This window comes from Lagenorhynchus albirostris, chromosome 11 (genome assembly GCF_949774975.1).
Source record: "Lagenorhynchus albirostris chromosome 11, mLagAlb1.1, whole genome shotgun sequence".
Lineage (NCBI taxonomy): Eukaryota > Metazoa > Chordata > Mammalia > Artiodactyla > Delphinidae > Lagenorhynchus > Lagenorhynchus albirostris.
In genome coordinates this window covers 7,830,215-7,857,773 of record NC_083105.1, presented here as the reverse complement: position 1 = coordinate 7,857,773, position 27,559 = coordinate 7,830,215, and the positions used below count along the sequence as shown (strand labels likewise).

The window sequence follows — 27,559 nt, the reverse complement described above, 5'->3', positions numbered from 1 at the left end:
GGCCAGGCTATTGGTGGGGGGTGGGTGGGTTGCAGGGTTTTTAAATTTTATTTATTTATTTATTTTAAACCTAACTTTTTTTTTTAAGATTTTTTTTTTATTTGGACCATTTCTAAAGTCTTTATTGAATTCGTTACAATATTGCTTCTGTTTTATGTTTTGGTTTTTTGGCCGTGAGGCATGTGGGCTCTTAGCTCCCCAACGAGGGATCGAACCCCCACCCCCTGCACTGGGAGGCAAAGTCTCAACCACTGGACCGCCAGGGAAGTCCCTGGGTTGCAGTTTTAAACAGTAAATAGTGAGAGGGAGATACTTGAGCAAAGACCCAAAGGAGATGAGGAGTGAACTATGAGGAGGTCTGGGGGACCAGGCAGAGGGAACAGCCAGTGCAAAGGCCCTGAGGCAGGAGTGTGCCTAGTGTGTGCGAAGAACAGCCAGGAAGCCAGCATGGCTGGAGGGGGCTGTGCAGGGCTCCTCTTCCCTCCTGCCAGTGGTGCTGGGGAGGCAGGGAGTCATGCAGGCAGATCCTATCCAGAGTTCCCAGGTCTCGGGCTCCTGCCTCATTCCTGGAGCCAGAGAAACTAGGGCTCCCTTTGGTTTTCTGCTGATAGTGGCACGATTGTGCATTATAGGGCAACTCTGGGGGGACCCTGGCTGGGTACGTTATGGGGTATCCCCGTTCCTTCCTTCTCTTCCCACAGTGACTGCCCTGGTTCAGGTCACATCCCACTCTTCCAGGTCGTGGCTGGCCTCCCCTTCTGGGGGAGTGTCTGGACTGTCTGGACTCCTCTTCCTGTCCCCCAACACTGCTGCTGGATGAACTCCGACAGCCTGGCCTCGTGGGGCTCTCCCCAGCTTAGAAACCCTCAGTGGTTGTAAATTAAAATATCTGAGGGACTTCCCTGCTGGTCCAGTGGTTAAGACTCTGCGCGCTTTCACTGCTGGGGGCCCGGGTTCAATCCCTGGTTGGGGAACTAAGATCCAACAAGCCGCGCAGTGCAGCCGAATAAATAAACAAATAAATAATAAAGTATCTGGGCTTCCCTGGTGGCGCAGTGGTTGGGAGTCCATCTGCCGATGCAGGGGACACGGGTTCGTGCCCCGGTCCGGGAAGATCCCACATGCCGCGGAGCAGCTGGGCCCGTGAGCCATGGCCGCTGAGCCTGTGTGTCCGGAGCCTGTGCTCTGCAACGGGAGAGGCCACAACAGTGAGAGGCCCATGTACAGAAAAAATAAATAAATAAATAAAAATAATAAAGTATCTGTTTAAAAGTACTGTTATTAATCACATCCGGATACTGTAGCCTGACATTCAGGCCACTCTATGGTCTGCTTCCAACGTCCCTCTCTGTCCTCACCATCGTCTCCTCACGCGCCAGACGATGTGTGCACACCCATCCCCTTGGCTCCGTAGTGAGCTCACTTGAGAGCGGAGACTTGGGGGTCCTCTCACTGATGGCGTGACCTAGAGGAAATGACGTCATGTCCTAGCCTTAGGTCCCCTCTGTACAAGGGAGATGACAGTTGTGCCCGGTTCCCAGGGTGGTTGTGCGGATGGGATAAGGGCGGTGGTGCCCGAGGCAAGGCCAGTCCTCGCACCCCTTCCCTCCAGCCAGCTCACAGGTCTCTTCCGGGACCAGGGACAGGGAGCCTGCCTGCCGGTCCTCGCGGGCAGCGAGGGGGTGCGTAGTGTGTCAGCTGCTCATCACAGCAAGCAGAGTGGCACTGGGCACGTACAGCAGGTGCTCAGAAGATCTTTGTTGAATGACTAAATGACCATGGCCAAAGGGCCACAGCAGATGTGGGTGGAATGCCCAGCTCCACAAGGGCCAACCCTCGGTGTCCACGGAGTCTGCAGCCAGGGGACCACAGATGGTGCCGTGTGTGGCAGTGGGTCTGCCTGCCAATGCAGGGGACACAGGTTCGTGCCCTGGTCCGGGAAGATCCCACATGCCGCGGAGCGGCTGGGCCCGTGAGCCATGGCTGCTGAGCCTGCGCGTCCGGAGCCTGTGCTCCGCAACGGGAGAGGCCACACCAGTGAGAGGCCCGCGTACCACAAAAAAAAAGAAAAAAAAAAGGAGGGCTGTGAGTTCTAGGACCAGACAGAGCCTGAGGCAGCCTTGGCTTCAGTCTCACCTTGGATGTCACAGAGCCAGGCTGGCAGGATTGGGGCAGGTGGAGAGGAGGGAGCAGCTCGCACAAAGGCATGCAGGCAGGTGGGGAAGTGCACGCCACAGCCCAGAGCTAGACACGAGCCAGGCGAGTCCACTCGGGCCAAATGTAGAGGCCAGTGAACGAGAACACTAGTTTACCCAGGCCAACCTCCTGGTGGCTTGGATTTAAAATTCGATGCTACGCATTTAACAAACACAGCACTTCCTGTGTGTCAGGCACAGTTCTAAGCTCTGTACAAATGTCAAGTGATCTCATCCTTTTTTAAAAAAAATTATTTATTTATTTATGGCTGTGTTGAGTCTTCGTTGCTGTGCGCGGGCTTTCTCTAGTTGCGGCGAGCAGGGGCTACTCCTTGGTGCAGTGCACAGGCTTCTCATTGCGGTGGCTTCTCTTTTTTGTGGAGCACGGGCTCTAGGCACACGGGCTTCAGTAGTTGTGGCACGTGGGCTCAGTAGTTGTGGCTCAGTAGTTGTGGCGCATGGGCTTAGTTGCTCTGCGGCATGTGGGGTCTTCCTGGACCAGGGCTCGAACCCATGTCCCCTGCATTGGCAGGCGGATTCTTAACCACTGCGCCACCAGGGAAGTCCCGATCTCATCCTTTTTACAGTAGAAGGAGGTGGATGACTGTATCATCCTCACTTTACGGATAAGGAAACGGGCCCAGAGGGGATGAGGAGCTTGGCAAGGCCATAGGGCGAGCTTGGGCCCAGCTTTCCCTCCAACAGAAGGTCCACGGGTGGCAGTGGGATCCTACCTGGGCTGGCTCAGCCTGGGGCTGTAACTGGGGGAGGGGACCCTGGTGATTCAGGAGCGGCACTTGCAGCTTTGAGCTGCGAACTCTCCCTGCCTGGAACACGCGTGGAGGGCTCTGTACAGCACCTCCCTTGACGGGTGAGGAAACGGAGCTCAGAGGTTATATCCCTTCCCCTGAGGGCATTCCGGCAAGGGGCAGATGTGAGGCTTGTCTGACCCACTCCCCCTGCCTCTGGCCTGTGCCCATCCAGCCCCCTGGGTAATTAGCATCAGCAGTAGTCACTTGCGGAGGGGCCTTGAGGGCCGGGCACCGTGGCCTTCCCAGCCTGTGTCTGTCTGACCTGCCCTGTCCTCTTCTCCACAGGGATCTTCCAATGGATTGGGGTCCATAGATGACATCGAAACAGGTAGTGTCCCTGACCTGAGGGGACGGGGTGGAGATGGGCCCTGGGGAGAGCTCAGCCCCTCCCTGCCAAGACCCCGGGAGGTCAGATGGGTCAAGCACCTGCCATCCCCGGCCCTGTAGACAGGGCTCCTGGGGGCTCCCCGCCCTGGGGACTACCTGAAGCATGAAAGAAAATAGTGGGTTCAGGAAAACAGACTCCTCTGCAGGGCAGGGAGAGCGTCCCTCCAGCCTGGGAGGGTGAGGGGCTGCCTCAGTGGGGTAGCAGTGGCCCTACCCCCTGCCGGGAGTCCACCTTTCCCCAAGTCCTCCTCTCCCTTTCTCTTCCTCACTGGCTTCCAGGAGGGGTCACATTTTAAAAGTGTCCTTGAGAGAGGGCATTGCATACCCCAGAGGTGGGCTATTCAGGCACTGACCAGGCCCTTCGGAGGAACACTGCAGAACGAAAAGGCCCCTCTCCCACCCCATGGGGCCTCCCTTCGCTACGGCCTAGCCTCCCCCGATGGGGTCAGGCCAGCAGGGCAGGCAGGGCTCCTGGCGGAAGCCAGGGAAAGGGGGGAAGGTGTTGGAGGCAGACCTCAGGCCCTAGGACACCACCCCCGACTCCCACCAAGCAGGACCCCCTGCAGCTACTGAGCCCACCCCCATCCACAGACTGCTACATGGACCTGCGAGGCTCCCCGGCCCCCCTCCCCTCCCCACCCCCCATGCCCCTCTTCCCTCATGTTCTGGACCTGCTGGGCCCCCTGGACAGCAGCAGCGGGGCCCTCCCCGGCACCGAGAGTCTGGATGACTTCTCCGATGGGGACGTCTTCGGTCCGGAGCTGGACACCCTCCTGGACTCGCTGGTGAGCCGTGCTGCCCCCTCCTCTTCCCGGAACCCTTCTCCCCGCCAGGACCCCATCACATCCATCCTCACGTCCCGTGTCGCGGGGAGGGAAGGCCTCATCTCACGTCGCAGTTGCAGAAACTGAGGCCTCGGGGGTAGGGGAGGGACTCGCTCTGGATAGAAACACAAAAGTGCAGAACGAAAAAAAAAAAAAAAAGTGCAGAACGTGGGTCCAGAAGGGACTGTGAAGATCCCTGTGGCTCCACCTGTGGGACAGGTGGGGACTGAGGCCACCGGGCGGGGGCGGGGGGGGGGGGGGGCGAGGTGGGCGGGGCGGGGGCGGGGCGGGGGGGTGCCTCACCCGGGCCTGCCCAAGCCTGGGCACTCGCGTTCTCCTCCAGCCCCTCCCTCTCCTCCCTCTGTTCCCACCTTGCAGTCTCTGGTGCAGGGCGGCCTGCCTGGCAGCGGCGTGCCCAGCGAGTTGCCCCAGCTGATACCCGTGTTCCCCGGCGGGACCCCGCTGCTGCCACCTGTGGTGGGCGGCTCCATCCCCGTCTCCAGCCCACTGCCCCCTGCCTCCTTCGGCCTTGTCATGGACCCCTCCAAGAAGCTGGCTGCCTCGGTGCTGGATGCCCTCGAGCCGCCAGGCTCGGCGCTGGACTCCCTGGACCTGCTGCCGTACTCGGAGACCCGACTGGACACCCTCGACAGCTTCGGGTCGACCCGTGGCTCCCTGGACAAGCCCAGCTCCTTCCTGGGTGAGGCCTGGAGGGGCACACTCACCCCCACCGCCTGTGCAGTTGGGACTGTAACTCTTGTTCTGCCTCGTGGTCTGGGGCCATGTCTTCCAGCTTTGTGTCTCCTGCAGTGCTCAGCACAGTGCGGGGCTGAGGCCTGAGGGGCTGCGTGTCTCGTTCAAGGTCAAAGAGCAGGGCTGGGGTAGTCCAGGATTCCAGGCTTGCAGTGTGGTGCTCTTCACCCAGCCTTCCAGGGCCCTGGGTTCACCAGATGGGTGCGCGGATGGTCCTGAGGCTGGGGGAGGGGGTGCCAGGTCGTAGGCCCCTCCAGCACTGCTCTGAGCTAGGGGCCCCGCGAGGAAACAGACCCGCCTGGGCCTCTGCAGGGCCGGCTGTCCGACAGTCGGACCTCGCTCAGGGCGCTCACTGCCGAGTGGGGCGCGTGGGGCTGCAGGGGGCACAGATGGGCTTCACAGAGACTTCCTGGAGGAGGTGATAGCCGAGCAGGGTCATGTGCTGGCAGAGGAAGCAGTGCGACACAGGCCTAGCAATAGAGGGCCTGGCGGATGAGCAGAGGAGCTGGCCGGAGGGGGAGTGGGTTGGGGGCCTTGAAGGCCTGAGGCTAGTCTCACCGGACCCGCGAGCCAAGCTGAGGAGCTCGGGCTTTCTCCCGGGGGCTATGGGGGTGCAGAAGGTGTAAGCACAGGGTGGACACGCCCAGGCTGAGACATTTGTCTGTCCCCGGGCGGTGGCCCAAATGGGAGAGGATTTGTGGCCTGGATGGCTTCTCCTAGTTAGAAATACAGAAGAGAAAGTCCTCGGAGGGTCTTTCTGCCCTTCAGAGCAGGACAGGTGACCCCTGTGTCTTCTTGCCCAGAGGAAGCCGACTCACAGGACCATCGTCCCCTGAGCGGTACTCAGAGACCAGCCCCCTCGGTGAGTGACTCGGTGAGAATCGGTGCGCAGGTACCTCGTGCTCTCCAGGGGACGGAGGGGAAGTGGTTGTGGTCTCCAGAGTCAGGGGTGAGCCCTCAGCGTGGGATAAGGTGCTGCATCCCCCAAGGAGGCCAAGAGCGGCCTGGCCAGAGATGGTCTCTTCCCAGCCCTTCCAAATCCTTCCTGGCCCAGCCATGTGCTGGGAGGGTGAGCAGAGGGTACCACCCGCCCTTGTCTGGCCAAATCGGACATCAAGGCTCAGAGGAGTTAAGTAACCTCTCCAGGGTCAGTAACATCCGCGGTCTCAGAACTCAGCCAGGTTTGAGTTGAGGAGAGCGCTTGACCAGGGCTTAGGTGGCCTGTACTCTGGCCTTGGCCTAGACACTAGCTGTGTGGCCCTGGGGAAGCCACCTAACCTCTCTGAGTTTTGCCGTCTTCCCCATCTGTTGATGCCTTGGGGGCTTGGGAGAAAGGATGGGAGTGGGGGAGGGCCTGTGCTTAGGCCCCAATCAGGGCCACTCCTGCTTCTCCACTTTCATGTTGGGTTTTAACTCAAGGAAAGGTTCTGGGCCAAGGTCACTGTCACCCTGTGCATTGCCACTAGGCTGATCTAATCCTGCTGGATTCTTGGATCATGTTACAAGGGGCTCCCCAGCTGGGAGGGTGGAGGAAGAGGGAGGGTCCTGGGCTGCAGTTCTGCTCTTGGGTGGGATTGGGGGATGTCACAGTGCCCCCCAGCCTCTGGTGCCCAGGCTGGTCCTGGTGGCACCGGCCATCGTCCAGCACCCCAAATGGCCAACCTCCCCCTGTCACAGCCAGAGCCTTCCATGCCCAACACCGCCTTGCTCATCAAGAACCCCTTGGCTGCCACCCACGAGTTCAAGCAGGCGTGCCAGCTCTGCTACCCCAAAACAGGTAAGGCCACACCTTCATACTCCACCCCTCTGCCCAGAGATGCCGGGAATCTCAGGAGTGTAGAGTCCCAGAACGACAGAATCCCAGTGTACCAGTCAGAGATAAGCATGGGAAGACAGAAGCCCCACCAGCTACTCCGAGCAGACAGGGATGTCATGTGGGAGGCGGGGACTTTGAAAACTGCCGGAAAGCCTAGAGGAGTGGAAGCCCAGAGATTCCACTGGGCCTTTGGGCTACTTCTCCACAAGCTGAAGCCCAGAAGCCAGGGTCCGCCGCTCTCACACAGAGCCCAGGGGGCTGCCGGGATTGCTGGCCAGCATCACGGCCGCCCCACAGCCCAGAGGCTGAGGAAGGCAGGGTCCAGCTGGCTGCTGCGAAAACACATCTGCCGAAGAAAGGCGGCCTGCACCTCTGTGCACATCCTCTCCGTCCACCTCTTGCTGGGTGAATTCAAACCTTGCCTAGAACGCAGAGGGCAGAGGAGTCTGGGAAATGTACTTCCTAGGCTTCCAGCCCTCAAATCCAAGGGAGACTGTAGGAGCAATTCAAAGTAGATGCCCAGTGTTGGTAGACACTTTTCAGCACACCTAGAATTTCAGAATTCTAGAATCATCTTTTTTTTTTTTTTTCTAATTTATTTTTTTTTGGCTGCGTTGGGTCTTTGTTGCTGTGCGCAGGCTTTATCTAGTTGCAGAGAGCGGGGGCTACTCTATTGTGGTGCGCGGGCTTCTCATTGCGGTGGCTTCCCTTGTTGCGGAGCACGGGCTGTAGGCTTGTGGGCTCAGTAGTTGTGGCTCGCAGGCTCAGTAGTTGTGGCGCACGGGCTTAGTTGCTTCGCGACATGTGGGATCCTCCCAGACCAGGGCTCGAACCTGTGTCCCCCGCATTGGCAGACGGATTCTTAACCACTGCGCCACCAGGGAAGTCCCAGAATTTCAGAATTCTAGACTCTAAGACTCGCAGTATTTCATTTGCCAGAATCCCGTAGTTCCGACATTTTAGAATATTCTCTTGGTATCTCAGGGTTACAGATCTTACCAGTCTAGAGTTCTTCCTCTCAGAGGTGCTGACGTTGACAGGACACGCATGTCACGCATGTCACACGCATGTCACCCCTGACAGAGCCGTCCTGCCAAAGCCCGCGGCCCTGTGCGGATGGGCAGCAGAGCGCCGTCTCGCTGGGTGGCTATGCCCGTGAGGACGTTTCTTCCTTGCACAGACCACACCAGCCTCCCCGATCCGCACGCCCACTGCTCGCTGCCCCCTGTGCTGGGGAAGCAGAGCCGCTGCACACCTGGTGCTGGCCCAGCCACGTCACGTGGGTCCCCGCAAGGGACCTTGGTCCTCTTGGTCTCTTTGGGGAGACCCCCCCACCCCATTGTTGGGGAGAGGAGGCCTTTGGTCAGAAGATTTGAGAGCACCAGGGAAGAGGCACAGGAGCAGGGGAGGGAGGCTGAGTCTGGCAGCGCTTTTCCGGGGCAGGAAAAGACAGGGACAGAGCCTGCTCTCTGCCAGGCACTGTCTTCATCATTTGTTCCAAAGAAACACTGAAGTGGTCAGGCTCACTGTAGAGTCGGGGTGGTGGTGGAAAGGGGGTGGGTGCTGAAAAGGGGCTCCCCTCTGCCCAAGCCCCCTGTCCCCAGGGAGCATATGGCAGGGAAGAGATGGCAGGAGCTGGCGGGAGGCCCAGGGGAAGGAGGCGGGCTTTTAGGCAGCAGGGCGGCCAGTCCCCATTGCTCAGGCCCGTTGGCTGTCACCCTTCAGTTCTGCTTCCGGAACCAGTCCCTGTCCTCCCTGCCCCCACAGGCCCCAGGGCGGGCGACTACACCTACCGTGAGGGCCTTGAGCACAAGTGCAAGCGGGACATCCTGCTCGGCCGCCTCCGGAGCTCCGAGGACCAGACCTGGAAGCGGATCCGGCCCCGGCCAACCAAGACCAGCTTCGTGGGCTCCTACTACCTGTGCAAAGGTGGGTGGGCTGCAGCAGGGGCAGGTGGCACGGCCCAGGCCCAGCTTCTCACGCCCGGCCGCAGCTCTGCTTCTCATCACAGGCAGACAGGTAGACAGACAGGTGTGGTCCATGAAGGAGGGATTCCCATCTCAGATCGAGCAGCTCCTGCCCTGACCAGCTCCACAGACAGGTGGGAGTGTTTGGATGTTACGCTCAAGCTGGGGCCTCACCAGCAGAATGCGCTCCCGGGTGCAAGGCTCAGGTGGTTCACGGAGAGCTAATTTCTGTTACACTGCAGGGTCCCAAAGGGCTGTTGGAAGGATATGGAGAGAGAATCCATGTAAATCACTGGGGACTGGCCCACGGTGAGGGCTTGATAAATACTAGCTTTTAAAATGTAACAGGTTGTTGTCATTTTCCTCCCTTCTGGCTCATGTCGTTTGGTTGACATTTAGTGGACATTTGGCAGGTACCTCATTTGCTTTCTTCTACTCCCCAACCAAGCATCTCGGTGCAGTCTGCACAGCAGGACATAAACCGTCTTGATACTGTTAAGTGTTCTATAGTGTCGCCCTTCTGTACCCACCATCACACATCCTCATGACAGCTCTGGGTGAGGAAGGAGAATTTGGGAGTCCGCTCCAGGCTCCGCCTTTGTCCCCCGACCCAGCCCGTGGCAGTAGCCCACCCAGGCTTTCTGGATCAGCTCTTTGTCTGCCCAGGTGGATCTTAAAGACTTGTCATTTCTGAGCTCGCAGGCCCCCGCCAGCCATGCCCTGGCCAGCGTGGATGGAGTCCCAATTCTACGAGGCCTGCAAGTCCCCGTCTGCCCTAAGCATTCCCCAGATACGCTGAACCCTGACTCCTTTGCACATGCTGTGCCCTTTGAACTTGGTCATCCTCTGCTCCTCCTTCAAGCAGCACCTGGATCTTGGGAAGCCCTTCCCTGCAGGCCTCCCCACTGGGTGCGGAGCTGGTCGCAGTGCAGAGCAGTCTGTGAGGTCACCTGGCCATCCGGCCTGCTTGTCCTCGTGTGCCTGCAAGCTTGGCAGGGGGCTGGAATGGGGCAGACTTAGAAAGAGGGTGAGGGAGGGAGAAAAAGAAAGAAAAACAGTTCCCACCTCCAGGGAATGGGTCTCTGGATTATAAACCTGCTGCCTTCCCTGCTCCCTGGCCCCCAGGAGTTTTATTTATTGTTTCACTTAATCCACACAACAACCGTGTTCTCTGTTTATGGACAGACAGCTAAGGCTCAGGAATAACGGGATCCCAGCCCAAGTCTGCTGGACCCCAAGGCCCATGCCTTCCTGAACCAGTGGTATATTTTCCTGGTACAGAATAATAATAATAATGATAAAACGGCTTGTATATGTCTACAAAGCCCTTTTCCCACCTGTCGTCTTGCCTGACCCATACCAGGCAGCCTTGTGGGGTGGTGGAGCCGCGGCGACCGCCATGCTTTGCACGGGAAGGTGCAGATCTGGCCCCCACACCCAAGTGTAGAACAAAGAAGGGCCTGGCCTGGGAAGAGCTTTCCCTGAGCTCCGCCGCTCCACCCCTGCCAAGCCTTCCTGCTCCGCAGGCCCCACCGGGGGTGCTGTGGGCTGCCATCCCGCCTGGCGGAACGTGTGTCCTGTTGCCTCTTTGCAGACATGATTAACAAGCAGGACTGTAAGTACGGGGATAACTGCACCTTCGCCTACCATCAGGAGGAGATCGACGTGTGGACGGAGGAGCGGAAGGGCACCCTCAACCGCGACCTGCTCTTCGACCCGCTGGGGGGCGTCAAGCGCGGCAGCCTCACCATCGCCAAGCTCCTCAAGGAGCACCAGGGCATCTTCACGTTCCTCTGTGAGGTACCGGCCCCTCCACGGTCGATTCACAGACGGGGCTGGGGAGGGGCTCCCGCGGGCTCCACTGTGGACTCTCGGCCCTGGGACCCGCGGGTTTTGGAGGCCTGACTTAGAATCCACAGGTCCTGGGAGTTTCAGAAAGTTAGACCCATATGCTCCCATCGCGCTAGAGCCCAGATCCTATCCAGTTCCCTCATTGTTCGGAGCTGGAAACTGAGGCCAGAAAGAGAAGTAACCACATCTGCTCTTCGCTTCCTGCCGTCGTAGGCCAGACTCAGGTGCTCTAGGAGCTCATCCCGACCCGCCCCATGCCCCCTCGTCCAGCTGTGCTGGCTTCAATGCCCACTGCACCTTTCTGCCCACTTCCCTGCCTGTGTCCACGCTGTGCCCTCTCCGTGGGGTGCCCTCCCCGTGTGTCTACGTCTTGGACCCTCTGAGGCTCAGCTCTGATCCCAGCAGCCCCACCAAGCTGTCCATTTCCTCCCCAAAGCTGTCACGGAAGACGCTGCTGGCCCCCCGCCTCCCCACCCAGGCATAGTGTGATGAGGGCAGGGACGGTGTCAGGTCCATCTCCATGAAGTGAGGGTGCTGGATCCAGGTTGCTGGCAGGGTTCGGTGCTGCTCGGCCAGCCCCCATCCATCACACAGCCGGCCCTTCCCTCCGACTCTTAGAGCAGGTGGGCTGCCCTCTCCCTTTAGGGGATCACAGCCCACAGCCTGGTGGCTGCCTATACTTTACAAAGGACCTGAAGTTCTATTAGATCTTTTTCCAGCTTCACAGTGAAGCTGTGGGACAGAGCAGGTGTGGTTTTCCCCAGGTTACAGTTGAGGAAACTGAGACTCAGAGATATGGAGTAACCCCTGCCCCAGGCGTTTGGAGTGGTGGGATCAGAGAGGTGGGGACCACAGACCCTGGGATTCCCTTCCTCACTCCCCTGACTCAGGGCAGGGCTTGCAGGGACCCTGTCCCTCCTGGGTGGCCGTGCTGGATCCCAGCCCCCCCCCCCTCTCTGGGCAGATCTGCTTTGACAGTAAACCCCGGATCATCAGCAAAGGCACGAAGGACTCTCCGTCTGTCTGCTCCAACCTGGCTGCCAAGCATAGCTTCTATAACAACAAGTGAGTGGGCCAGGCCTGGGGTGGCCGTGGCCAGGCCTGGGGTGGGGCGGGTGCAGAGTCCCCCTGGGGCAGCTTGGATGCCTGGGGAGCAGAGGGTGGGCCTAGGATGTCAAGGCAAGGGGTAGGATTCGGGACTCAGGTCCAGCATCCACCTGGAAAGGACAGAACCACATTTATTGAGCATCGTCTATATTCCAAGCATTCTCTTGGGTATTTTAATGATCTTGGCAGTCCCGTGGGGAGGAGTGTCTCTGGTGAACAGATGAGAAAGCTGAGGCTTGGAAGCAGCTTACTCCGCCGGCAGGTGGGAGCCACATCCCTGACTCCCATCCAGCACCCTCCACTGTCCCGGCAGGGGTGTTGGACAGGGAGTGGGAGGGGCTGGGTGGGCTCCGGCACCCACCTGCGCTCCCTCTGCCTCCTCTTGGCTGTGCCCCAGCATGGCTGATGGAGCCCAGGCCCTGAGGTCAGACAGAGTTGGGTCCAAATCCCAGCTTGGACAATGGTCTGTTTTATGTCCTCTGGCCACTGTGACCCTTGGTTTCCTCATCCGTAAAGTGAATGATGATCCCAGTCTCCTAGGGTTGCTATGAAGGTAATTAAAATTCCCAGCCCAGAGGAGATAACTCAATTATTACTCCTCCGGGTGCAGGACCAGCTCTGGAGCATCGAGCTGGGGAACCTGAGAGAGATGCCCCCTTCTCCCAGCCTCGCAGCAGGTGGGGTCTGGTGCCCTCCTCCTGCTGGCAGCTGCGGCTTTGAGCTGTCCGCAGGTCGAGGCCAGGAGAGGGGCACACAGCTGAGGCCCAAACCAGAACTGCCTGAGCGTAGGACCCCCACCTCTTCCCTCCTGTACCAGCAGTTAATAGGCGGAGGCGCCCCTTCCGTGGGTGAACGGCACTGGCCCTGGGGAGGGGCCCCGACCGGGAATGGGCGGCATGCGGACTGCATTGTGCGCCCCCCATCCCGCCCGCCAGGTGCCTGGTGCACATCGTCCGCTCCACCTCCCTCAAGTACTCCAAGGTCCGCCAGTTCCAGGAGCACTTCCAGTTCGACGTGTGCCGCCACGAGGTGCGCTACGGCTGCCTGCGGGAGGACAGCTGCCACTTCGCCCACAGCTTCATAGAGCTCAAAGTCTGGCTGCTGCAGCAGTACTCAGGTGAGGGCGAGGGGCTGCACAGTTCAGAGGAGGGCAGTGCCGGGCTGTGGGGCTGCAGAGGAGCCGGTGCTTCCTGGACGTCACAGGATGCGCAGGCTCTGCATCAGGGAGCCTGCGGGCCCAGAAGACCCTGGGTTTCTCCCTGTGTGGCACTGCCAGGGGGACACGTGGGGAGAAGGGCAGGGAGGCAGAGCCCCGCGGGCCACCTGGGGGATCTGGTCATCAGCGGCCCCTCACTGAGCCTCCACTGGTCCTCTGTGAGGGGGTGATGTCAGCTCGGCCTCAGGAATGAGGAGGTGGAAAGCCGCTCGCTTTCTTGCTCACCTAATGGGACTCCCTGAGCACCTGCACTGTCAGGGGCTTGAGCAAAAACGAGTCGGGGCCCTGGTGTGTGTACGCGAGGGCAAGGCAGACAGTCTGACGGGGAGGTACCAGGCCCTACCTCCATCTGCTCTGGGGTGCACACTGTGCCCCACGCCTGTCATCGTCTGCCTAGCGGCATTGTTGTGTGTGTGTGTAACATAAAATAATGGCGCGTCTAACAATCGTTGTCTTCTTCGAGCTGATGAAATAGGGTGATAGAATTTCAGATATGCATCAGTTCTGTGAAGAAAGTAAAGCAAGCAATAGGATGGAGAGGGACTCGGGGAGGGGGCATTTGGGATAAGATAGTCTGGGAAGGCCTCTCAGAGGAGGTGACATTTGAGCAAGGAAGGGCAGGGAGAGCATTCCAGGCAGAGGGAACAGCAAGGCTGGAGGCCCTGAGGCAGCAGCAAGCTTGGTACAGAAGGAAGGATGTCCTTCTGTATGTGGGGATGTGAGGGCAGAGCAGCTTACCCCTGGGGGGCGGGAGGGCGTGTCAGAGATGAGGCCTAAGAGGTTGGCAGGGACCCGAGCGTGAAAAAACCTCTAGATGGTACATAGAAATAGTTGGGATTGTTCTAAATACGGTGTGCAGGGCTTCCCTGGTGGTGCAGTGGTTGAGAGTCCGCCTGCCGATGCGGGGGACACGGGTTCGTGCCCCGGTCCGGGAGGATCCCACGTGCCGCGGAGCGGCTGGGCCCGTGAGCTGTGGCCGCTGAGCCTGCGCATCCGGAGCCTGTGCTCCACAACGGGAGAGGCCCACGTACCGCAAAAAAAATAAATAAATACGGTGTGCAGGGTTTGGGGGTAGGGGTTGAGTAGGTGGAGTTGTATGACCTGATCAGTGTCTTGAAGAAGTTGCTCTGGCTGCTGCGTGGAGAAGTCAGGGGCCAAGGGCAGATGGAGGGAGACCTGGGAGGGTGTGGCTCAAGTCAGGGTGGCAGCGGGTGGAAGTGGTAGAAGTGATGAGATTCTGGGTGTGTTTTGATGGTGGAGCCAACGGGAGCTGATGGACCAGATATGCAGTATGAGACGAAGGACGGCATCTGGTCGACCCCAGTGGGGTTTCCGTGTTCTGAGGAGGGGAGGCTGCAGGAGGAACAGGTTGGGGGGATCACATCAGGGCTCGTGTGGGACGTGGGGAGTCTGAGCTGCCTGTTGGACTTCAAGTGGAGAGGTTGAGCAGGCAGCCACGTGTGGGGGTCTGCAAGGTCATGGGAGAGCCCTGGGCTAGAGGTACATCCATCAGCAAGAGGATGGATGTCAAGCACATGCCTGGCCCAGAGTAAGCCCCTGATGGCGAGTGGCCATGGGGGAGCAGTAACCATAGGACCAGGTCGAAAACTAAATCAGCCCTGGAAGAGGGACTAGAAGGCCGTAAGGGGTTGGGAGGAGGGTGGACCTCATGGAAGAGGTGGGCGCAGTGTCCACAGTCAGATTGGGAGGGTCTGGACCGCAAGGTTTGGGTATTTGCCCTTTGCCGACTGGCAGTGAAGGGCCCTGGCCCCTCGGTGATCTGGGGAGCCGGGCCGGGCCAGGCACAGAGCCTTAAGAACCAGCACGCTAGAGGCTGCCAAGCAGGGGTCAGGCTTGAGGCCCCACTGAGGGAGGCGGAGGCCAAGGGAGGGGGCTGAGCAGCTGGCCCGAGGGACAGGGCCACTGGCGTGGGTGCGGAGAGGCCCCTGCCATGCTGCCGAGCCCACATCTTGCTCCTGCATTTTATTCTCTGTGTGAGCCTGGAGCAGGCCTCTGTTCCCAACTGCAGATGAACCAACAGGTCCAGACGGGATGAGTGGTTTCCCTGTTCCCCTCATCTTTCCGCGGCCTAACTGGGGAGTGGGGCTCCTCCCTGGGCCTGGGGTGGCACCAGCACCTTGCAGACCCCCTGCCTTTCTCCTCACTGAGCTCCAGGCACGCCGTGTCTGCTCCCCCCTCACCAGGCATGACCCACGAAGACATCGTCCAGGAATCCAAGAAATACTGGCAGCAGGTGGAGGCACACGCAGGGAAGGCCAGCAGCAGCTTGGTAAGACCCCGGGCAGGCCTTGGGGGTGAGGTCAGCCCCCACGAGGGCCATCCCCCATCCCTTTACCTGGACATAATTTATTTACCAGGAAATTGTAAGGAGAGTATGAAGAATTTGTGTATACCTTTTTCTGGATTCCCCAGATGTTAACATTTTACTACTTTCCACACTCACTTTGTCCTGTGTGTATGCGTGTGTACGTACACACATACACATTTATTTACAGAAATATACTTTTCTGAACCACTAGGGAGTAAGTTGTAGACGTGATGCCCCATTACCCCTAAAAACTTTAGTGTAAAAATAAGGACTTCCCTGACCGTCCAGTGGTTAAGACACCACGCTTCCAATGCAGGGTGCGCAGGTTCGATCCCCGGTCGGGGAACAAAGATCCCACATGGCCAAAAAATAAATAAATAAGTAAGTAAATATAAGGACACTTTCTTACATAATAACCACAGTACAGTTATCAACATCACAAAATTCACATTGGTGGACTTATCCAAATCGTGGTGTGCTATTATTCAGATTTTGTGAATCCTTCCCAAATCCCAGCAACACACTGCATTCATTTGTAGTGTCTTTAATCGCCTTTAATCTAGAGCAGTTCCTCAGTCTTTCTTTGTCTTTCATGACATTGGCATTTTTGAAGAGGCAGTTGTTTTGTAAAAGGCCCATCCCTTTGGGATTGTCTGATGGGGCAGGCACTGTCATCTCCATCTGTCCCTTCACCAGCGATACCTTGGTAACTTGATTAAAGGTGCCTCCACAGTAAAGCTTTCTCTACTATGAAGTTACCCTTTCCTCCTTTGTAATTAATGAATATCTTCCAGGGAGGTCCTTGGAGACCATGTAAATGTCCTGGTATTCCTCAACCTTTTCCACCATTGCTTGTATCACCTCCCACCCCTCTGGATCCTCACCCTGGTCCTGAGGATGTGAGCTGGGGCGCAGTAGCGTTTGCAGGCGGGAAGACTGAGGCTCAGAACACGCTAGAGACTTGCCCGGCGCACACGGAGCGGAGATCCCGGGTTCTCTGACAGCTTGTCTAGAGCTCGCTCAGCTCCCTCCCCACCTGCACCATCCCCATCACCCCTAGCGTTCCTCATATGAAATGGGGATCATAATCCTGCCTGCCCCCTCCTGGGGCGGGTGTGAGGCTCACAGGAGCTGGCTACAGCTTGCCGAGTCCCTGCTCTGCACGGGGCCCCCGTCGTCCCTGATCCTCACACCCTCCCCAGGAGGTGGGGATCACTGTAACTTTAGGTGACAGTGGGAATGGAAGGGTGGTCTCAGGGCCCAGGAGACAGTGAATGTGAGGTGAGGCCTCTCGCCATCCACACACGAGGGATGACGCCCTCACCATGCCAGGCCCACGCACTGGTCACCTTGGGAGAAGCCTGGGCCTCTGGTCCCTCTTGAGGCCTGCCTGGGTGTGGCAGTGAGCCAGGGAGCAGTGCAGGCTGGCCGGTGGGGTAGGCCTGGGCCAGTCTGGCAGACAGGGCTGCCCGGCCCCCTTGGCCTTCCCCCTGTCTCCCTACCCACCTCGTTCCTGGTCCTTTTTCTTCCTCTCCCCTCTTCCTAGTTGCTCCCGTCCTCGGCCCCTCTCCTGTTCAGTCCTCTTCCCCAAGCGCCACGTGGTTTATTTTTGCTCCTGGCCAGGAGCCTGGCTGGGAAGCAGTGCGGGGCTCAGGCTGGACCTGCAGCGTCATCTGCTAAAGAGAGAACACTGAGTCTTCACCACCTCCTATCCCCCTGACCCCCCTGCATCCTGCCCACCCAAGATGCCACTGTCAGGCCTGGCTCAGGAATGGGACTTCGGTGCCAGACCTGGCTGTGGCCCAGGCATGAGGCATCTTGCTTGCTTGCCGTCAGAGGGTGGGGCCCGTGGCCGTGTGAGGCCAAGGACAGGGTGCCAGGGTAGAAGCTGCTCGTGCCTGGTGCCCACGGTGCAGCTGTGCCGTCCTACAGAAAAGCATGAGCCCCTGCCTCGCACCAGGTCCCTATCCTCGGGCCACTTACCCGTGGCGGGGTTAGTAACCTCTCTGAGCCTCTGCTTCTGCTCAGTCAAATGGGAATGACCCCTACCGCCCCCAGGGCTGTCGAGTCTGTGCAGTTGTGAAAAGGAAGCTCAGTGGACCGGCATGGCTATTCCCTAGAGCAGTGGCTAAACCACAGCACCCCTGCGGACCCCGCTTACCTCACCCGTGAAATGGGCCTTCTTTTGCTTCTGTGAGAATCAATGGAACATCTAGAAGTCTATAGTGACACGGATAAGCCTCCTGTCTGCTTTAGCCAGACCGTGTCCCAGTTACAGAGGCAGGATTTTACTTTGTTGTCTGGATGTGTATTATCCTGGGGCTGAGCCAGGCCGCAAGTCTCCCAGCCAGGGGTCGATCGGCACCCAACAAAGTGAGAGCCCCCTGCTGCTCAGGGGAGGCCCTGGGCTAGGCAGTGCCGAGGACACAGTTACTCCTGTGTCAGAGGAGGAAGAGCGGAGGGGTAACTCCACATCTGAGGCTCCAGGGAGGATGGGAAGGCTCTAGCTAGCAGGAGGGACAGCAGGGTGGCCAGCACAGCTGGGCGAGGGGGTTGCAGGTGGCCGGAGACAAGGCTGGGTGGGCACTTTTTCTGCCTCTCACCCCCCCACCCTTTCCCAGGCAGGGGTGCAGAAGAGCAGGCCCTCCTGCCTGCAGAGGAAGGGCTGAGGCAGAGGACGGGGAGTGAACATGGTGGGGTCTTCGAGAGTCCAGGGCTGCCCAGATGTCTGTCCCACCACCTGAGGCAGCCTCCTCCATCCCCACCCTCTGTGGGTGCATCCCACCTTCTAGGCTCTGCTCTCCACCAGGCCTGGCCCTCATAACTAGATGAGTCAGTCAACGTGAGGTAATTCAGGTACTATGGGGGCCCATAGGATGGGCAGCTGCCACCTAGGAGAGCTTCAGGGAAAGCTTCCTGAAGGAGGTAGTGCCTGAGCTGGGTTTTGAAAGTTTTCAGAACAAGCCTGATGAAGAATGGAGAAGGGCATTCCAGGCAGAGGGAACAGCATGTGCAAAAGCAGGGAGATGTGAGGTCGAATGCTGTGCCCAGGGACACGCCAGCAGCTCCAGCAAGCAGGCCCGCGGGAAATAGCCAGTTACGGCAGAGAGCGCTCCATCAGGAGTCCAAGGCCTGGCTCCCACCCTGAGAGGCCATGGGCCTGGAGTTAGGGGGTCACTTCCCACCACCAAGTGGTAATGGACCAGCCCACAGGCTCCAGGTGGCCCTGGTGCTCCCGGAGGCCACCTGTATATCAGACCCCGGGGCCTCAGCCTGGTGCCTGCGGCTTCATCAGCGCTTCTCCTCCGCAGGGTGCCCCGCGGACCCATGGGCCTAGCACCTTTGACCTGCAGATGAAGTTTGTGTGTGGCCAGTGCTGGAGGAACGGGCAGGTGGTGGAGCCTGACAAGGACCTCAAGTACTGCAGCGCCAAGGCCCGGCACTGGTGAGCCAGGTGCCGGGCGGGGGCACGGGCAGGGTGGGGACCACCTAAGCACCACAGGCGAGGAAGCCGGGCTCTGTGGAGGTCACACAGCCCGCTCTATCCTGCAGCTGGACCAAGGAGCGGCGGGTCCTCCTGGTGATGTCCAAGGCCAAGAGGAAGTGGGTGTCGGTGAGGCCACTGCCGTCCATTCGCAACTTCCCACAGCAATACGATGTGAGCGCCGGGGTGGGATGCAGGGTGGCAGCGGGACCTCGGATATGGGGCCGTGGGGCCCCAGGAGGGCTTGCCCGCTGGCGGGGCAGTGACACAGTCCGGCGGGACTCAGCAGGGTCTCCCCACGCCTGCCCTGCAGCTCTGCATCCATGCGCAGAACGGCCGCAAGTGCCAGTACGTGGGGAACTGCTCCTTCGCGCACAGCCCGGAGGAGAGGGACATGTGGACGTTCATGAAGGAGAACAAGAGTGAGTGGGCAGGGCGGGGCTGACCCGGACACCCCCCTCGTCGGCAGGCCCAAGCGCACCTGCTGAGCCTCGCTTGGCCACCCGGGCCCCACTCCGGCTGCACCGGGCTGAGCCCTCTCTGGGTCTCCAGTTGACCGGGCGGCCCAGCAGCAGGGGTCCCACAGGGGTCGTGGGACAGAGTAGCGGGAGAATCCCCTCTCACCAGGCCCTGCATCCCCTATTGCCCACCAGTCCTGGACATGCAACAGACCTACGACATGTGGCTGAAGAAGCACAACCCAGGGAAGCCGGGGGAAGGGACGCCCATCAGCTCTCGGGAGGGGGAGAAGCAGATCCAGATGCCCACGGACTACGCCGACATCATGGTAACACCCCATCCCCTGGGGGCCCCGGTCCGAGCCTGACCCGGAGCGGCTGTGCGGAGGGGCTCAGCCTCCCTGGGGGAAGTGGTCCCGGCACAGGTGGGAGGAGCAGGCGCCCACGGTGGCTGTGTCCCCAGATGGGTTACCACTGCTGGCTCTGCGGCAAGAACAGCAACAGCAAGAAGCAGTGGCAGCAGCACATCCAGTCTGAGAAGCACAAGGAGAAGGTCTTCACGTCTGACAGCGACGCTAGTGGCTGGGCCTACCGCTTCCCCATGGGCGAGTTCCGGCTCTGCGAAAGGTGCCCCCGGGAGGGCAGGGCCGGGCGGGCTGTGGGGTGGCCTGAAGAGGCGGAGGCCACGGCCAGCTCTGGCTCCACTTGGCCTGGAGGTGGCATAAGGCGGGGTGGGGATGTCCAGAAAGACAGCTGCTCCTGGGTGTGAGGACCCAGGAGTGGGGCGGAGTGGCGTTGGAGGTGGGGACCCGTCCCCTGCAGCCGGGCATCAGATCCTCGGGAAGGCCAGGCCACGCCCGCTTTCCCCGGGCCTGATGCTGCATGGGGAGAGGCTTGTCGGGGGAGGCGGAGTGGCCGGCCCCATGTCCGGCAGCCCGTGGAGGAAAGGGCACAGGGCTCGGGCAGTGAGCCTCCTGCCGCCCACAGGCTCCAGAAGGGCAAGGCCTGCCCGGACGGGGACAAGTGCCGCTGCGCTCACGGGCAGGAGGAGCTCAACGAGTGGCTGGACCGGCGCGAGGTGCTGAAGCAGAAGCTGGCCAAGGCCCGCAAGGACATGCTTCTGTGCCCACGGGATGACGACTTTGGAAAATACAACTTCCTGCTGCAGGAGGACGGGAATGCCACTGGTGCCGCCCCAGAAGCCCCTGCTGCTGCCTCCGTCACTGGGGAGTAGACCAGCTCCTGGCCGTGGGTGAAGTCCTAGGATCGGGGGCAGGGGTGGGCACGGAGCGCCTGATAGGAGGGCCGGGGCAGGCCAGGGCTGGGGCTGGGGCCCCCAGCCATCCTCTCTGCCCCCACTGCCCCAGTGCATACCCAGGTGCACGAGCTGCAGCCCCACTCGGTCCCAGGGTCCTCATCCTGCTGAAGCCCTGGGCAGGTCCTCCCCTCCCCCACCCCGGCTCTCCTGGTTGCGGAGGGAGGGGCCTGGTTGACCCCTCCAGCTTCAGCCTACAGCTTTAACTTCCGTCTACTCCTAAAGGGGGCCCAGCGCTCAGGGCTGGGGAGCGTGGGGTCCCCACTTGAATCTGCAGCAGAAGGGTCCTTCCCCCTGCCCCACCCTCACCCCTCCCCACCTCCCCTGGGGGCAGATCAGGATAGACCAGAGGGCAGGAGGCCCCACCCAGCTTTAAAATGCAGCCCCAGGTTGGACTGGGGATACTGTACAAGTCACTTACCCTCTGGGGCCTCAGTTTCCCCTCTGGTTGGAAGAGTGGGAGGGGCTGGGCTACATGATCTCTGGAGCCTGACCAAGGAGCGTGGCTCTCTGGTGAGACCACCAGCCCAGCCCCTCTCCTTTGTGGGCCGCTGAATGTAGATTGTAGGTCGTCAGAGGCTTCAGAGATGACCCAGCCCAGACCCCCATTTTGCAGATAGAAAAACAGGCCTAGAAGGAAGGAGTTCTCTACCCAGCATCTCCAGCCCACAGCGCGGTAGAGCTGGAATGCAAACTGCGGTCACAAGACTCAGGGCCAGTTATCAGCTGGAGCCTCCAGGCTCTTGGCAGGGATGTGACAGTCTCTGAATCAGCTGGGATCCCGGCAGCACCGCCCAGGGGTTGGTTGTGTCAGCGCCCTGTAGAGGGACAGTCCCCTCTGAGGATGGTCCTAAGGAGTATAGCAGCAAAGGTCACTTCCCCATGGCCGCTCCCAGAGAGGTGGTACCTGGCAGGGCACCCATGGGCTCAGGTTCTGCACGAGGTACTGGGGGGATTGGGAGGGTGGGCGGTCAGGGGACATGGAGAGAAGGGAGACTTGACCGTGGGCAGCATGGGCTACTCCAGGATCGGACACAGCCCCTCTTTCTTGGGAACTCAGAAGAGTCCTTTCCCTTTCTCCCCTAGACCCAGACATACAATTAGGACCATCCATCCCAGCCCCTCCCTGGTCCCGACCCTGCCAGCTGCCTGGGACCCCAGTTGACCCCCAACCCCTGCCCCCCCCAGCCCTCTCCCATCCCTCTCGTCTGACGTGTCTGCGTGCACCCCCTCCTCTCCATCCCACCCCTTGTGGGCAGACCCAGCCTCCCCTGGTTCCCTAGACATTCCAGAACGCCCCACACTATTGGCACAAGGGGTGGGGCCCCCCGGAAGGAGCTGGGGATCGAGGCTGGAGTTGGTGGGAGGGTGAGACAGAGAGAATGGAATACCCTTTATTTCTCCTTAAACAAGCATTTCGAGTGTGCGTTGAGATGATGGCGGGCACCCTGGGCCGCAGAGAACCCTGTTCTTCTCGCTGCCACTGCCCAACCTTTTCCTGATAATTGTGGCATGCATCCTTTCCTCTCCCTGCCCCTTCCCCCAGCAGGCCAGCACTGCGGAGTTTGGGTGCTGGTGGTGTGGCTGGAGGGGAGGAGAGACCCAAGGTGGGGCCTGTGGCCGTGAATGTTGATGACACTTGTTTTCCCTGATCCGTGCTGTTGCAGTCTGTCGTCACCAGCCTTGTTTTTAGTGTGTATATATGTCGCCCCCGTGATGCATATATACACAGGTATTAAATATATCGCTCTATATAATATTACATATGTGTGTGGTATCCAAGGAATCACTTCTAATGAGGGCTAAAGATAAAGAATTTGGCCGGAAAATGCAGCCATCCTGGCATAATGAGGAGGGACTTTCAGGGTCATCATGCCATTTGGAAGGACTGAGGGACTGGAGCGAGGGGTCAGAGGTGATATGGGCAGCGGGGGCAGAAGCGGCCCCTGCCTGGGCCCAGCTCCGCCTGATGGCGTCCAGACCACCCCAGCCTAGTGGGGAGAGAGCACGAGTGCTCGGGGAAGGAAAAGGATTGGTTTTTGTCTCCCACCCAAAAGAATAGGATTAGAATCCGGATTTTTCTTCTCCATCCTGTTATCCCTGCAGGGGCCTTGGGATGTGGTGCTCCCTGGCTTGGCCAGAGCTGGCTCCCCCGCAGGCTTGGAAGAAAGCGAGGGGCAGGCGGGGAGTAGGAAGTAGAGGCGTGGCACAGCACACTTTGAATGATGAGTGTGATTATTTCACTTGTGACTCGGAGAGGCTCAGAGAGTTGGATCGGGCCTGTGTCCCCCGGCGGCAGGCAGGGACAAGACATCACGGCAAATATGGTGAGGGGGGACAGGCACCCTTGATGTGAGTGTCCCTTTGGGATGGGGCAAAGAGGGATGCTGCGTTTCTCAGCTGGGCAGTGATAAATTTAATGGTCCTTTAAAAATGTCTGTGTATTAAAAAATTTAAGAATACCACACTTTAATATTAAATATTCATAAGGTCTAGTATCTTGATAATAATGTAGATGTTTTAATAACAATTTTTGTCCTTCTTAAAATAAAATGAAAGAAACTTCCTTCTTTTAGCCTTTGTTCTAGAAAATAAACGTGTGCACTTTGACCTCTGTCCCTGAGGTGTTGCTCCTGTTCCTTGCTTCCCGGCGCTTGTGCCCGGGGACCTGGGCCTCTCTTTACTCATGGGGCAGAGCTGGCTGGCGCAGCGCATGCCCCAAGGCAGACATTCCGAGGGGTGAGGGGCAGAAGGTCTGTGTCCTTGTGTAAACAGGGCAGCCCAGCTGACCCCGGCTCACACAGTGCCTCACTGGCAGGGACAAGTTGTGCTCTGCACAGGTGGCCCCGGTGGTCAGGGGGCTCATGGCCTTCCGTGTGGGGCTTTCCACCTGTACCCACACTTCCCTGCTTTTACTGTGTGCACTGTCCTGGGTTCCAGAGGGCTGTCTCTGTGCCCTTTCTGGGTATGGCTTTTCCAGAAAGGTAGGGGGCTATGACATGCTTTGGAATGTGATCCCAACTGCAACCTGGACTCCTCTGGGCCTGAGGGAGATCCAAGTCACATGGGCCCAGCTTCCTCCTCCTTAAAAGAGAGCATATTAGATCAGGGATTTTCAATCAGGGACACTTGTATCTGCTAGAGACACTTTTTTTTTTTTTTTTTTGGCCGCGTGGCATGCGGGATCTTAGTTCCCCAACGAGGGATCGAACCCGCGCCCCCTGCTGTGGAAGCCTAGAGTCTTAACCGCTGGACCACCAGGGAAGTCCCTGGAGGCACCTTTTCAAATCTCTTGGATTGTGTGCGGTGACAGTGATGGAGGGGGTCCTGATGGGAGGGGCTGCACACGTTTAAGAGTAAGCTCTCGCCAGACAACTTCATACTACAGTATGCAGTGACCCCAGGAACAGAGGTCCAAGGCCTGTGAATTCTCTCGGGACAGGGAATCATTTGGGCCGGCTACGTGGTAGGGGCTCAAATACTTGATAAATGACCAGATGAGTAACAGGAGCAGCCGACTTGATTGAGCACCTTCTGTGCGCCAGGCATGATGGATGCCGCAAGTCTGTCTCCATAGCAACCTGTACATTTGGTGTCCACATCTTGGCCCACAGAGGTTCAGTGAAGGTTCCAAGGACCCTCAGAAAGGAGACAAAATAGATCCAGAACACTGGGAACTGGGTGATCGGCAAGGTTCCCTTCAGCGCTGACGTTCCAGGGTTCTTAGCAACCCTGGCTGCACCGTGAAAAACCAGAGGGGCATGGCAAGGCCCAGCTCCCAGAAGAAAATGCAGACCCATCCTCAGGCTGAAGAGATTGTAAACCTGCGTCAGGACCTCCCTTAAACTTGGAAAATCAAAGAAAAAGATAAGCAGTACTTCAGTGAACCTAATGGACTAAATTCTTAAATTCTCATAAATTCCCCTAAATTCTCTTCTAGTTCTCTTTTAGCTCAGGCTGGTAAGCACTAACTGAGCACTTGCCCCATATCAGATCCTGGGGATACAAGATTACAGACAAAACGTGGCCTTCCTTGAATCCAGTCTGCCAGGGGAGATGGCTCTGCATGGAAGAGTGTAGGATGATGTGACAGGCACCGTGGTGGGAGATGCCAGGTGCCATGGAAGGCAACTCATCCAAGCTGGGGAGCTGGGGAGAGCTTCCTGGAGGAGGTGAACCTGGATTTGAGCCTTAAGAAGATTGTTGGATCATTGTAAGCCATGTGTACTTACTGTTCTGCACCTTTTCTTTTCTCTCAAGTGTATTTCACACGTGCATCTCCACGCCCCAGTGTATCCTAGATATTTACGGTCAATGGTTTCATTCATCAAGGCGCCAGGTTGGCTTGAGCAGCCCGCAGTTATTGAATGTGGGCCCATTCCTGGTCTTTGGTCCTGTGATTAGGGGCTGCCATGAGCACCACCACTCCCGTGGCGCCGCAGCTTCTCCTCTCTGCCTCTGAGGAAGCTGCTTCTGACAGGTGGGGTGACAGGCAGAGGTGGAGATGGGGGCAGCTCTGCATCTCTCTAGAGAAAGCCCCAGAGGCCTCTGCCGGAAACTGCATCCGCACATAGCCCCCACAAGGGGAGCCATCTACAGCAGACATTAGACCTCTGAGGCAGGAAACCCAAGGAGTACAGGCAATCCCAACATGCCTGCCATGCGGGCCCCTCCGGATGTCTCCAGGCTTGTTTGTGGCCGCCCCTCTCCCTATCTCTGCCCTCCCCAGCCGCTTGACCCAGCGTCCTGCTGATGTGGCCCCTGTATGAGCCATAGGTGATGCTGCCAGCTGGACACCCTAGCTGCAGAGTGCGGGGTGCCACGTGGGCTGACTTTCAGTGGCATGAAAATTCCCTAAGGCGAGGGACTTGCCTGGCCAGGTCTGTTATTTAGCTTTGAATTCCTTACAAGGTCTAGGCTGGTGCCAGGTATGCAGTGAGCAATCAGTCAGAGTCTTAGAGCCTTCGTACATTCATACGTTGGAAGGGGTCTGACAGGAACAAATCTCCGAGAATGAAATGTCATGCGGCAGGTGGGTGTATTTGAGACACATTGGGGACCTCCTGTTGCCTCTGAAATCGTGCTCTGTGGGCGCCTGCCCACTCCACCTTTGGGGTAAGCCAGTCTCGAACACAAAAGTGTTTTGGGGCCAAGGAATGGTTAATGCACTGGCCCAGCCTCAGCCCCAGCCTGCGAGCCACAGGTCAACTTAGGACAGCCTGTGCGCCAGGTCCTCCGCACCTTTGCTGTCCCCCACTGCCAGGGCCCCCGGTTTCACAGAGGCAAAGGGCACTGGAAGGATAAATAAGAAATCAGTTATGAGGAAGGGGAACGAGGAGGAGGGACATGGATAGAAATGACATTTCTGAAGTATACCTTTATCAGGGACTTCCCTGGTGGCACACTGGTTAGGAATCCGCCTGCCAATGCAGGGGACAGGGGTTCGAGCCCTGGTCCGGGAAGATCCCACATGCCGCAGAGCAACTAAGCCCGTGCAACACAACTACTGAGCCTGTGCTCTAAAGCCCACGAGCCACAGCTACTGAGCCCTTGTGCTGCAACTACTGAAGCCCGTGCGCCTACAGCCCGTGCTCTGTAACGAGAAGCCACCACAATGAGAAGCCCACGCGCCGCAACTAGAGAAAGCCTCAGCAACAGAAAAAAAAACCAACGCAGCCAAAAATAACAAGTATACCTTTATCAAAAGTTTTGAGCTTTGAGCCATATACTGTTTTTTGTATTCAAAACTTGAAATTAATTTTTAATTAATTTGGGAAAAGAACATGGTTTGGGGAGGACTATTAGGGTGGCAAAGTGGGTAATTGGAGGATAAGCTGGGGCTGTTGGGAAGAGGAGAGGCTAGAGGGCGTCCTGAAGTATTTGCTGTTTGTGCAAAATGGAATTTTAGAAAGCGGGGAAAGACTACATAGAAATCAGCTGTGGTGCAGGAACCAAATGCTTACTGCCTCCAACCTGGAGCATCAGAGACAGAACCAGAGCTGAAAGGAACCTTGGAGGTCGCAACGTTCAGTGGTTTTGGAACTGAGACCCAGCAGCTTGTTCTAGATGCCACATCACTGCGTGGAGAGGTGGAGCCAATGCCCCCTCCCCCACCCCACCCCCAGCCCCAGCCGGCCAAGGCAGGTGTTGGTCTTTGTGGAGGGCGACATACAGAACTTTGGCTTCAACCACACGTTCAAGTTAAGTGGCCTGGGGACCTCCGAGGCCAGTGTCCTGGTGAGAGGGCCAGGGAGGGGACTACAGCAAACAGCCAATAGCCACCAAGCTCCCCAGGCTGGGACACAGGCTGGGACACAGGCTGGGAAGCAGGACCTCACCCAGGACAAGCCTGAGCCCGGTTGACAGAGCTGTCCCCCTTCAGTGGTGCCTGCTCTGCCTGCCCTCCAGCACCTGTCCGCTAGGCACCTGCCTCTTCTCCCCGTCCCCGAAGACCAAAGGAACCCCAGGCTGCAGGTTTGTCACTCCCCTTAGAAGAGCAGGCTTCAGGCTCTGCAGATGGTGTAAAGCCCCAATGACGCATGCCACATGCACACCGTATGCCTGGGAGGGCACGTGTGCATGCATAGCATATGGACCAGCATCAAAACATGCCAACAAAAAAAAAAAAAAAAACATGCCAACAACCCCTCGAGACTCACAAGCCCACAGGTAGGTGCGTGACGCCCACTCATGTGCCTGTGAGTGCCCACACAGTACATCCTTGTGCTGAGCTGCCTGCTGCCGGGGTCTCGGGGCCCAGCCCGGGCTGGTTTCCTCGGCAGGCCCTGCTCTCCGCGGGGCCCAGCCTCCAGGGCACCTCTGCCCAGTGGGCCGGAGCGTGTAGTGCATGCTCACTGCTCTCACCTGGCAGGCCCGGTCCTGGCTCCCAGCCTGGGGGAGAACTTCCCTTTGCAAAGTTAGATAACACCGGGCTCTCTGTCAGAGGATTGGTGCTGTGTCTCCACGTGCTGAGGCTGGCACAGGGCCAGGTCCGCCCTGCCAGGCAGCAGGAAGGGAAGGCCTGGCTGCAGCCCGAGCTGGCAGG

The 27,559-nt window shown here is 58.6% G+C and overlaps 1 protein-coding gene across 4 annotated transcripts in view; it reads left to right on the top strand.

Moving 5' to 3' along the window:
• The window catches only part of ZC3H7B (zinc finger CCCH-type containing 7B), a 54,137-nt gene extending 31,007 nt beyond the window's left edge, over nt 1-23,130 (top strand). For 3 of the 4 annotated variants that reach the window (XM_060166755.1, XM_060166756.1, XM_060166753.1), the window contains 16 exons: nt 3,293-3,335; nt 3,986-4,179; nt 4,597-4,918; nt 5,775-5,845; nt 6,649-6,748; nt 8,555-8,716; nt 10,349-10,554; nt 11,570-11,670; nt 12,648-12,829; nt 15,133-15,218; nt 18,569-18,702; nt 18,810-18,915; nt 19,055-19,163; nt 19,395-19,528; nt 19,663-19,826; nt 20,187-23,130. In XM_060166755.1, coding sequence (XP_060022738.1) covers nt 3,293-3,335; nt 3,986-4,179; nt 4,597-4,918; nt 5,775-5,845; nt 6,649-6,748; nt 8,555-8,716; nt 10,349-10,554; nt 11,570-11,670; nt 12,648-12,829; nt 15,133-15,218; nt 18,569-18,702; nt 18,810-18,915; nt 19,055-19,163; nt 19,395-19,528; nt 19,663-19,826; nt 20,187-20,433 — 2,361 coding nt within the window. In that variant the 3' untranslated portion in view covers nt 20,434-23,130. The remainder of the gene's footprint in view (nt 1-3,292; nt 3,336-3,985; nt 4,180-4,596; nt 4,919-5,774; nt 5,846-6,648; nt 6,749-8,554; nt 8,717-10,348; nt 10,555-11,569; nt 11,671-12,647; nt 12,830-15,132; nt 15,219-18,568; nt 18,703-18,809; nt 18,916-19,054; nt 19,164-19,394; nt 19,529-19,662; nt 19,827-20,186) is intronic. The other variant, XM_060166754.1, reaches the window with a different exon arrangement.
• The last annotated feature ends 4,429 nt before the right edge of the window (nt 23,131-27,559 follow it).